Source organism: Sinohyriopsis cumingii, chromosome 1, assembly GCF_028554795.1.
Source record: "Sinohyriopsis cumingii isolate HCF-2022 chromosome 1, ASM2855479v2, whole genome shotgun sequence".
NCBI lineage: Eukaryota > Metazoa > Mollusca > Bivalvia > Unionida > Unionidae > Sinohyriopsis > Sinohyriopsis cumingii.
This window is the reverse complement of record NC_142961.1, coordinates 39,421,141-39,434,210: the sequence shown is the minus strand read 5'-3', so window position 1 is coordinate 39,434,210 and position 13,070 is coordinate 39,421,141. Positions and strand designations below refer to the sequence as shown.

The window sequence follows — 13,070 nt, the reverse complement described above, 5'->3', positions numbered from 1 at the left end:
GAAATTCTAGCTACAAAGTAAAAAAAAAGGAATTTGTGCAGGTTTTGATGATAGCAGTTTATTAAGCTAGTTATCTTGTGGATGTAGTAGAATGTTGCAGACCAGTGCCAAGGGCTTCCAATCATTTATTTACAGACAGTATACCTCTCCCTCATGGGACCTCCGAAAATTGGAGAGAAAAAAATTGCTTTGATATCGAGAAAACCGGGGTGGGTGGGTGGGGGTGCCATTAGGGAACTGGGCTGTGTATTGACTGAATCCTCATTTTACAATCACATAATAATTTTTAATAATGCACTTTTCTAATGAAGTTGTTGGTTATTCTGTTTAAATAACATTTGTTTTCAAAATGTCCAATGTATGAAAGATTGTTCCAACTGGTTTCAACAACCATCATGTGTACGCAAAAAGTCTATGTATTAACGTCACTGCTTTTTGTTTTCTTGATGAGTCTGGTTCCTGTAGTGGTGTTTAATATTATCCTGCCAAATCAGGAGGCCACAGAGCAGGGAACTAGACTAACTGTTGATACACCACCAAACAAGATTCCTTTTTTTCAAAAACACGCGACATTTATTTCGTGAGACAATCATCTACACTGAAACTCAATTTTTGTATTGTTCAATTACTACAGTATTGATGTTGTGATTTCATTGGAAGTAATAATGAAACTTCTTATCATCCTTGAGGATATCTCTAAGTGCCAGTTCAAGAATTCTCTGAAACTCGCTTGCCCACAAATGGTCCATATCTGTGAAATCAAGCTCTTTATTTTACAAAGTATTCATTAGCTTGGCTGCCTTATCTTTCATCACAGTTATGAAAGAGTCAGTTAATTTAAGGTAGTTTATGTTACATATACAATAACATTTATATGTTAGATTGATCAAATGAAGTGAGTTCACCCGACATACGAAAGGGGCTGCTTGATTTTAAGTTTGTAACATTTTCGTGCCTTTTAACTTTTCTTTTATTCCACCTCTTTTATTTGATTCAAAAGACATAATTAACTTGATAATACAAAGGAGGCCAGCTTTTAATTCAGTGCAACAATATAACAGATACTTCTGGAAGTCAGTTATCAAAACACATTCGGCACTTAATTAGGTTCTCAGATAAACTTTCGCGGACATAGCTGTTACGGTAGATTGACACATTTTACATTGCATTTATGATGATTACACTTAAAAGGAACTAAAAGATAGACTAGAACACAAATTTCAGTTGATACAAAATTATTTAATTTGTATTTATTTATCAAAGTACTGCCTCCACTTGGTGTAAGTGACATTTTCATTGATCAAAATTTCCTTACATATCGTTAAATGCAGTGTAATGTGAATGTCGTTTTGAAAGAAAACGTAAAAATTGTATGACCATTTTTTAAATTTGATATTTCATAGTGTTGAATAAAATTTCTGGGTCCTATCTACCATTTTTGACGATAAAACGAGTGATACATCAAAGTTTCCATTATCAATTTTGATTGCGGTTTTCTTTAAGTTCAACAAATAGGGATCAATTTTTGGGGTATTTTATGGGATCCATGCCTGACCCCACGTTATAAGTGGGTCCGTGAGTTATCAGGGTGCGAGTTATCGAGGGAGTGGTATACTCACTGAGGTAAATTTGATACATTTTTAAACTCAATACATTGTACATGTAGCAAAGGGCTTTTGTAATCATTCCTGGGTGTGTGTGAATAAAATAACTGATGCAGTTCAAGGAAAGTTGGCAAGATTATGGATGGTCATAAAGGAAGAATGAAGAAATATTCATTTTTGGCTCTTTTTTTGTCAGCTTCTTCTGGAGTATCTGCCATAATGAATATTACTCTGCTTACCTTGTTTATTTTGTCATTGGTCCAGTTTGGCTTTAATTGCTATCTGATTGATAAATCAGTGGAGTTGCTTTCCTGTAAAAGAGCCATAACTTATTGTAGAGTAGACAGTATAGCATACAATGAAGAACTTCAGCAAGTGATTTGTGGGAGTGGTCAGTCTTTGCATGCACAGATGCATCATTCTTGTTTTCTTTCCTATGCAGCATATGCAAGAGATAGGTGTTGTTTTCCTGACAGTATATGTGTGTGTCTATACATGTGATTTGGATTTTTTACATACCTTTAAAAATGTTCTGGTAATACATGTATTGCTGCGATGTCTGCAGTGTGGCAGTTAATAGAGACGTCTAGCACTGGGGAATCATGCCACAGACATGTAGCATCATGTTCCAGTCAGTCACATTATCCTGACACCGTCCAACCAGTCCTGATACTAACCTCTTAATAGTGAGTGCCAAGCAAGGGAGCTGCTAGTACCATATTTATAAATGTCTGGTATGACTTGGCCGGATTTTTCATTTCCTGACAGTGTTTTCATTGTTGGTGGTGTATGTATCAGTGTTATGCTATTTGCATTTTTAGCTCATTTTCTCTGACACTGTTGCATGTACAGTGATGAAACTTCATAGTTTTGTGCTCATCATAGGCAAAGAGGGTCACAGTGACCCTTTTTTCATGCATCATTGCTTTGCTTGGCATTTGGGTTATGCCTTGGTGGAGCAGATGAGACATAGAATTCTGCTGGAATCTTGGTTTTCTTGATATGCTCTAGGATTGCTTAGTTTTAGTAATCAAGTTTCCATTTCCAGTTACTATTAGTTGCAGATGTATTTCAGTTGATCTTAGCAGACATACCATGATAAGAAGCACTAAAATTATAGACCTGATGTTTAGACTATTTCTGTAGCCTGCATGACATGTCCACCATTTTAATTCCTCTCACTTTTTCTTCTTCTGACAATGAAGAAATTTTAAATATCCAGTATTTACAATGTGCAAAAAAATTGGTAACATTTGCTTCTCAACTACTGTAGAGAATTTTGTAAAACAGTTTCAAGGTGGAAGTGTATTATATTACATAACTAGCATACTGAAATGGTGTTAAGTATGGTTACAGGTGTTCACTTATCTTTGTAGCTTAAATTTCCTTCAGTTTGGGAAAGATGAAAAAACGTTTTTTCTTGAAAGATTTCTTGCGAAGGAAAATTGGTTCTGTCTTATTGAATCAGAGCTTGTTATAGTTTGTTGCACATTTGTTAAAAATAAACTTGCATAAAAATTTAATTTTTTTTAAATATTTAGGTGAATTTTCATTATTTATTCTATAATACTTAAACTGCATTCCCTCACAAACAATGCTCAATTGAGATAATGGGTTAACATGATTATGCTCATGTACATCACAGTTGAAAAATAAAGGTGAATCTAGCAGTACCTGTTCCCATCTGTCTGATAAGTTGTCATGTTAAAGAGCTAAGGTGATTTCCAATGCACGACACCCCCAGATAACTGACAAATCTGGTTATAATGTAGTAAGATCCATGGATCCCATTTTATATAAGATATTAATTAAAAAAAAGAAATGGATGATTATAGTATTTGTACATTTCACACTATCCAATATTCACATATTTTAAAGGTTGAAATGTCTTGGCATATTAATGTTAAATTAAAGAGAAAAGTATGAGTATCAGCATAAAAATATACATGGACACAATGGACATTGACACAAAACTGTTCAATCTTGTGTCTAATTACTAGGGCTTGGAGAATTTAATGAAATCAACAAGACAAAAAAGTCGTAATAATGCTAGTTTTCAAGACAGAATGATTGATAACAAATAGATATAACATCAATTATATCTAGTTGATTACAATGTGTGAAATGTGCAGACATCACAGTATCATTTGGATGTAGAATTAGCTTAATTTCTTGTGAAAATTATATGCCCAAGTTTTTCTCTTTGGGTCAATTGTGGCTTATTTGTCAGTCATTATAGTGATATTTGAAAATAACTTGTAACTTCTAATATACGCATGTTTCTGTTTTTCTGTTCCCTCAGATTCATGTGTAGTGTTTTGGGCCAATGTTACTGCACATTCCGACATTGTTTATTAGTACATTCAACGTCGATTTGTACTTTGTCATTGTCATGTGTAGTGTTTTGGGCCAATGTGACTGCACATTCCGACAATGTTTATTAGTATATTCAACGTCGATTTGTATTTTGTCATTGTCATGTGTAGTGTTTTGGGCCAATGTGCCTGCACATTCCGACAATGTTTATTAGTATATTCAACGTCGATTTGTACTTTGTCATTGTCATGTGCAGTTGTGCAAGATCTGCCTGCTGACATTTAACTCCATGCAAACATTAATCGATTTGATTCAGGCAGTTTGTCAGTGTAAATTCTATATAACTGAATCTTTAGTTTGTATGTTTTCCTATAATGGATAAACTTGTTCTGTCCTTTAAAATGAGGGGAACAACAACATTACTGATACTCAAATTTGTGAGAAATACAAGTCAGCTTGATATATACATGTACTAGGTTTATTTTTTTGTGGGTATTTAACACCATATTTCTGCACATGATGAATGGCTGCAAGTATACATGGTGGAGGAAGACTCTGGGAAGATGCATATTAGTTGAGCAGAGACTCAAATTCACATGATCAAAGGTGAAATGTGTGAATGATATGTAAAGACCAGTGCCCTAGACCACTCCACCACCTGGGGCCCCTGATATATGTTAAAAGACTTTCATGAATTTATGACTTAAGATGTTTTCCAAAAATAGTTAAATTTATTTGATGAATATTATTGTTGCTTGTACAGACCCTGAAATATGTAATGTTATTAGTGAAACGGAAACAGAATACTTGATGAATGCCAAAAAAATAAGAATGAAAGCAAATGAAATGATAAATGTAATAGGAAGAGAACTGAGAATGTCAGTGCAGATTGATGAATGAGAAACAAAACCATGAAATGTGAATAAATGGATTTGAAAATCCGTTTAATATATTTCAGTCTGCAGATACATTTTGATGGTTGAAAGCACTTTCACATGAGAATCCAGGATCAGATTCTTGATTCTTTACACTGACAGACAATTGTTCCCTACTTACAAGTCAAACTTTGATATAGCAACTGGAATTGATGTGATGACATCATCACTGGTAGTTGTGTCTGTACAATTTCTATATGCCTGCATAATAAGGCATAGCATATATATTATGGTGTCGGTCTGTAAGTCCATCCATTTGTCTGTTACAAATTTCATTTCTGCTCAATAACTTGAGTTGTCTATCATCAAATTTTACCAAATATTGTGGATAACTTGCACTTGAGGTAAGGCTAATGATCTGGGTTCAGAAGTTTCAAGGTCAGATTCACATTGATTGAAAGGATAAAAACGGCTCCTGCACAATAATTTGTATCCTCCAGCATCTGCAGTCCCCAAACTTCATGGTTGGCTTGTACTTTGTATGAGAAAGAACATTATTTGGGGGTTGAAAGGTCAAGGCCACAGACTGAAAGAGAAAAATGGTTTCTCCACAAGAACTTGAGTTCTCCAACATTTACAGGGAGCAAACTTTGGGGATGGCTTGCATTTGGGGTGAAGAAGAAGTATATACATTGTGGAATCAAAGATCAAGGTAACTGTCAATGAAAGAAGGACAATGGTTGTTGTTCAGCATTTGTTATACATCACATGAATGGACCAAACATTGTGAATGTCTTACATATTGGGAAAGGAAGAATGCCTGTGAGTTTTGGATCTAAAGGTCAAAGGTCATGGTCACTGTTACTGAAAGAATAAAAATAGATTCAGCACAATAACAATGGGTCTGCATCACAGACCTATACCAAGCTTTGCAGATGGCTTACACTAGGTGTAAGATAAAAAGCCAATAGAATTCATGATAAAAAGATTGTGTTCTAGGTCACTGACTAAAAAAAGAAAAGCGATATGTGCAAACAAATTTCAGTTATCAGCATTAAACTATTGGCAGGCTTACAGTATTCCCTACATGGTACTTGTTATCCAAGCAAAACACAATAAAAAAATTGCTGATGAATATTTTACAACTGTATTTTTACATTTATTGCAGTTGAGGTATATATATTTATTTATCATAAATTTAGTGCTGTCTTTTGAATTTATGCATTTCTGTTTGGTTAAAGAGCACTTTCAAGCAATACTTCTTTCTATTTAAAACAATTGAAAACAGACCTTCAACATGACACCATAGTGGCCATCTTGGATGATGCTATTCACATGGTGTTTTCACTAAATTAATTATAGCTATATTCAATTGGTTCTGAGTAAAAATGGTGCAGAACTGACCACAAACATATCCACACTTTGTGAAGGAGTTGTGAAAACCATACCTAATTAACCTTGGAGTCTAGTCAAAGGTCTTGGTTTGCATTTTCATAGTTCATTGGGCTTATGTAAAGTGTGTGTGTGTGTGTGTGTGTCAGACATTGTATTTCGCTGCATTCCATTAAAGAAGTTGATAGCCAGCACTCTGACATTAAATTTATGTTCAGAGGTCTTGACCCAGCTTCTTACCTTTAATGGCTTGTGATCATGATAACATAAGCATGTATGATTTTTTTTTTTAACTAACCCATTTTGTGGAGATCTGATTAATACCTTGAATGATACCACTTTAAGAAGTTCCTTTCTTTCCTCCAGTAAATTATAGTTTTAACCTGACTTGGCATAGGGGTATATCTTGACGTGGTCCAAGGCAAGATCAGTGATTTTCTACCTCTGATAAGAGGTTCATGGTCAAAGGCCATGACACAGTATCTTGTAAACTTGTTAACTCGGGCATGTTCAAACATGCTTCTTACCAAATTTGGAATGTTTGAGTTTCTCAAGAATAATCACTATTTCAGCACTCAGCAGTTTGAAAGAATAAAAATGAGAAGAAATGGTCTTACTTTGGTTTCCTGGAAAGTCTTTTCAGTCCCTAAAATGTCAGACCCTTCAAGGGACTCTTGGTTAAGGAAAGGCAGAAATTATATCATCTTTCCCTTCTTTCCATCTGGATTTGCCAGCAGAATGTGTTTCCAGAGCAGCTTTCTCCTGTCATAAGGAGTCACTACTTGCACAAGATTTGAAGCCTCCTTACATACCTTAGGAGACCTGGATGGGCCTTCTCAGTAATAAGGGGATGTAACTCAACTCCACCTTCTATTTGTATTCCTAAGATATTGTGACTGGTAACATATTTGAAAAAGAAACCAGGTGAGAAAATATGTTTCTTCAATAATACTTTTCCAATCACAAGCAATATATATATATATATATATATATATATATATATATATATATATATATATATATATATATATATATACACACACACACACACGCACACACCCTTTTAACCTCCCTGCAATTACATCCTACTATCAGAGCATGCATCCTGTTCCAATAGAAACTGAAGTATAGACTTAATATTTTGATGCCAATCCCTCTATCCAATTGAAGATCACTCTTGTCTGACTGCCACCTGTGCGGACAGACAAATTTTAGCACTTTTGTAACTTGAATTTAACTTAGAAGGTTTGGATTTACAAAGTAGTGGTTGTACTACTGTAAATACATTATCATGTTTTGATACCTTATAAAGCAATTAAGCGCATCTTATAGAGTGGAGGATGCCATTGGGATGTTGCTGTATTGCACATACATTTGTTTCTGTCCATCTGACAGCATTGTAGTATATCTCCTTTAGCACCATGGTAGATACAGATTTGAAAGTTTGTTAGTGTATTTTGGGATAGTGTGAAGATGTGTACAGTGGTTTTTAAAGTTTGTTGCTACTTTGGAAGATGGGGCTAGGGGTTAGAGAATCCAGCACCATGTTAGGTGGAGATCTGAAAGAAGGCATGTGTCATCGTCAGTGCCAAGAATATAACATATATAATAGGTTTTATTATTTCACCTTTATGTCTTTTCTGAGGAGTTGGGGAACTTGTTCTCCTGGATCATCACTTGGAAACTGGTATAAATATAAAGAATATGAAGAGACATCCAGTGCAAACTTGAATCATTCTTTTAGAAGTAATTTCATTCCAAATTTTATTGTCTTGGAATCAGTCTTGTGGGTTTGCATAAATAATCTGTATCAATTGTATTGCTTTGATGGGGAAATCATTGTGACATGATGGCCACTTCATTTCTGTCCCTTTGAAGTGACTGCCATTGCATTTGGCCATAAGAAACTCATTGCAGAGGAGCCCAGAATGTTGTGTGTCTCCGAATACTCAGCTTCCACTGATATAAAAAGTCTGTCAACATGTTCATGGTAATGTATGGCAAATTTCTTGCATGCATAAACTGGCTAAGGGTTACAGTTTTCATCCTTGTTATGCTTATGCTTTGACATGGTGAGTAGTGTTCTGTCAAGCAATAAAACGTTTACTTATTATTGTCTCATTGAGGTATATATAATCCTACCAATTAAAAGATTTTTTTTATATATCTTTGAATAACAAACTTCGTCTTTACTGATAAGTCAGTCTCTGAAATTTTCTGACTATTGTTGACTAAAGGATTAAGTTGTCCTGCTCTGCCCATATTTATCCAGTTGACTGAGCATTATAGCCTTCAGTTAGTTGAGTTTAGTTGGTTTCACCTCTGTTGATTGCTTGAGAAAGTAACAGTGTGTAAACTGGACCTATTTACAATTGAATTACTTTTACTGGTGATAACTCTATTGATTGGCAAATAAATAATCTTCAAATTGGACATAATGACCTTTACATTTTACTTAGTTATGGTGTTTATTTAAATGTTCAATGGATAAACAGATCCAAAAAAATCTAATTTAATGATATTTGGGATATCCTATAATTGGTTGCTCATAGTGAACTGGTCAAAACCTTTGAGTTTGTGGTAATGTCTGGCAAAAACAGGTTTGAGGAAGCCTCTGATATATATATATATATATATATATATATATATATATATATATATATATATATATATATGAATACAATTTTGCAATGTAGGCCTCTTGGAAGACCACACCACTAGGTGCATAGCTGGAGCATGGGGACATGAAATGTTATGCCAGTGACCTCAATTCCAATTTTCAGAGCTGATTTTTTTTTTCTCAGTGAGATCGATACTATTTATTATCCATAGCAATGAAGTTTATCAAAAATAATTAGACTGCACAGGACAGTCTAGGCAAATGGAAGTGATGAGACCATAATTTTAAATGTATTATGTATCTGCAATGAATACATTTTATATAGATAAAAAATGTTGGGTTTTTTTTTGAGGGAATGCAGTTACAAAAAATGTTTGCTTTTAATATTTGTATTTAAAAAAAATTTATATAAAAGAATAGAAACAGTATAATAGAAAATAATAACTGAGACATAAAATGTAGTAAAAGGTAAAAAATTTCAATTTCAGATCACTTTTACTTGTATCTATCATCATACCTAGGTAGTTGATATGTAAATGTTCTCAGTTGTCTACTTGCAGCAACTTCATTTTCTTGATTTCAACATGTACATTGTAAATCATGACAAAAATCATTTTCATAACTCATACTAATTAGATTGACTTTTCTTTGATCTTGACATGACAATAATCTGAGCTGAGTTCTGTAAATCAAAATTTATGACTCCATATATAGTTAGAAAACCTTGCATATTTGCAACTTGAATTTTGTAAAAGTATCTTATCAGCAGTATCATATTATAAAAAATATATGACTATACAGCATGCAACAAGATGCAAACAGCATAGACCCTAGATCTTTCATCGTGTGATCTGCCAGCTGATCAGGTTATATGGCATTCATTTTTAAAATTATAAATCCAGTACTCCCTCATTATCACACTGTTCATGGGAGCCTGGAAAGTGGACTGCCTTATAGATGAGACCATCCTGAAATTGAGATAAATAAAAGTCATCATTACTAACTATTCAGTCATGCATTGTGTTCCATGACCATACCTGCTTAATAAAAGGGACTGGCATATACAGGGATGCTTTATATTGAGGGAGTACTGCAAAATGAACAGTATAGAGCCCAATCTGCTGGTGTATGGTGTGTTGGTAGATCTGGGTTAAAACTGAATGCAGATGGAGTATGTTGTGTAGGGATAAGTACAGTATGTAAATTATAGACACTATTTTGGAGCTCATGCTTTCCATTTGAAAATACACCCACCCCCCCCAAAGAAAACTTGATTTACAGTATTTAGCACTTGTTTGAAACTACACTTAGGAGGAAATCCAAATAGCAAATGAGCATTCAGTCCATGAAAGAAAGATTGTTTCCTTGCAAGTATAGTGGAGGTAACAATCCTGGTGTATTAAAGAATCATTTTTTTTGGGAACATTTAGAGCACTTTAAAGTACAGAATGATTAAACATATTCATTTTGATATTTTTTTATTACTGTCAATATGTGAAACAATCATGACCATTTCAACGTTTATAAATCCCACGAGCTTGGAGGCTGAAAATAGCAGTTATATGACCATGTTGTACTGTAAAGTGGTTGTAACTTTCAGAAATTATATGTTAATAACAAATCCTTTTGTTTGGTCAGAAGCAGTGCAGAAATAGTGTAATGCCAGCATCAAGTGGCTGATCCTGTGAGTTGGCTATTAAATGCTTTGACCTTTGCTGTTACATTCACATCAGTAGGATAGCAAGGAATATGTAGAGCCAAGATAATGGTTGTTGAAATAGTTATGATCATTTTATATATAGCTAGAAATATAAAATTAAAGGCTCACAATACATGATTTCTGATCATTCTGTACTTTAAAGTGCTTGAAACTTGAAGAGAAATCAGTTAAGATTTTATTTTTATTGGTGGGGAAATAAAGTATAAAAGTTTCTTTGTGTAAGAAAGTATCTCCCTAGAAATAGTGTTTTTGGTAACATTAGAAAGTTTTGATTAGAAAAATAGAATAAATATGATTCCTGACTGTTTTGATTTCCTCTGAACTTCTTTGTTGTGACCTGTTTTGTGTTGCCACTAGCACTATAGCTGCTGCTAGAGTTGGTTAGAGCTTTGTCTATATTTTGGAATGTGTGTTGTTTCCTTTTGTACAGCAGGTTTGGCCAGCACTCGCAGTCCAGCTATGCATTCGCCACATCATCTTATCCATGCTAACAAACCAAAGATTGAGGCACGTGGTTTCACGCCCATTACATCTGCCAATTTGGGATCATCGCATGCTGGGAGCTTTTCCTCCCGCACCCACTTAGAAACACCACCACGCCCACTGAGTTCTCACACACCATCGGGGGGTCAACACCTTGGTTCGACCTCACACCCGCACCCCGATTCGCAGTCCCCACCTCCAGGTGATCATTTCACTGCAGTGTGCAGGATTTTGGATAGAAATATTACATCCTTAACTAGAAACTGTCAATCAGGCCTTAGTTCATATGAAGTTTATATTTTATTTTTGCTTGCTGTGGCAGGTAGCAGGACACAGATATTGCTTTCAGTGACAGTGATGACAGTGATGTCATTGTCATTTAAATTTGAAAATCATTACATTATAGTCTGATAAGTCAGAAAGAATTTTTGGTTTTTGGAAATCTTGTTTTGGATTCTGTGCAGATTTAAATGTTTACAATGAATACAGTTGAATTCACTTTTCTCTTCTTTATAAATTTTGCTAAAGAATTATTCCAAAGTATTAATTAAAAATTATTTTTAAAAATTTGTAAACATATTTACCATATATATCTACTTGTAAGTTGGGTTCAGCTTCAAACAGCAAAGACTGATTTGCCATAGCATAATGCTCAGGCAGATCAGGATCTATGTTTGTTCGACTAATTATGTGCTACTGATTACTCCTAACAAATAGCATACAACCAGATCTGCCAGTGCATTATATGACATCATATCTGGATCTATGCAGTTTGAAGTTGGATCTGACTTACAAGGAAGTACAGACGGTAATCCTTCGTCTTGTGTATGGAAGCTTATCCTTAGTTTTGCAGATATATTTTAAATATGCTGTAGGGACTGAGTTTCTTTAATTCAAAATTATTTATTGCTTCCCTTTTTTGATTAGTAATGATTTATTGCTTCCCTTTTTTGATTAGTAATGATTATTGAATGATCATACAAAATTCTTAGACTTCAAACTGTTTTCTAATTTTCATACATCAAAACAGGCATCATGTTGGTTTCTTTGTTTCAGTTTGGGAATCAATAATGGATGATGAAAATAATTTCATTTTTGCCTGATAAAATATTATCAAAGAGAATAACAAAAAAGCTGTATTATATATAGTTGGTTTCAGATGGCATTGTGAATGGTATCAGGTGCTCCATTTAAAAATGTATTAATGCAAATGGCTTCTCTAATGGACAAAGATAATTTTTAATGAGAGTTTTAATAATTTCATGCCATTCTTACCCCATCAGCATGGACAGTATGCAGTCAATTAACCGGAAAAGGATCAAAGCCCTCCTAACATTAAAACTGTTGTCAATTTGTCAAATGTTTTTTCATGCATGGGTGTGCAGATTTCAGCCTCCCAGCTGATTTCCAGTCAATAACTCTTACTGCACATTGTTATGAACATTTTGCTTAGTTTTATTTATTTTTGTTTCTTCTCTTATCCAGAATAATCTTTTTTTAAATTATAACAGATAAAATTATGATTGCAAATTATGACCGATGATGATTGCACATGATTATCCAAAGGAAGTCACCCCAGCAAGGTTATACAAACTTAAAGGGTTAATGGAATACAGTGTTGATATTAACATGGAAAAAAATTGTATAAACTAATGAAGCCTTTGTAAAAATAAGACTTTTTTTCCACAAGGTTTGCAGAGATACCTTTTTAGATGCAGCATAGATTACAATTCATGTTGCCTTTTAAAAACAACTTAGTTACCACATTTGCTGGCCTTTAAGTTAGAGTGGAGTAACAGTTGAATTTGCAGTTTTGTAAATTTTACATCCATTGTCCAAGTCGATGTTTAATATAATATGAGGTCAGATCAATACCTGGGCTTTGTCTTTTTGACTATAGTTCGTTCATAACAGCAATGCGAATTTTATCCTATCTGTAACTTGGTAAATTTTCAGGTCAGAATCATTAAATGTAGCTAAAAGTATCCTTTTTTTCTCATGAAGTGTTTAACATGAATTATATACTTTAGGCTACATTTAATAATGCTGACCTTAAAATT

The 13,070-nt window shown here is 34.0% G+C and overlaps 1 protein-coding gene across 3 annotated transcripts in view; it reads left to right on the top strand.

Annotated features, from left to right (window-relative positions):
- Positions 1-13,070, top strand: part of LOC149806748 (nuclear factor 1 A-type-like) — a 148,033-nt gene that overhangs the window by 106,599 nt on the left and 28,364 nt on the right. For 2 of the 3 annotated variants that reach the window (XM_089957156.1, XM_089957147.1), the window contains one exon: positions 10,958-11,212. The exons of the other annotated variant lie outside the window; for it this stretch is intronic. In XM_089957156.1, the coding sequence (XP_089813282.1) occupies positions 10,958-11,212 (255 nt within the window). The remainder of the gene's footprint in view (positions 1-10,957; positions 11,213-13,070) is intronic. 3 annotated transcript variants of the gene reach the window in all.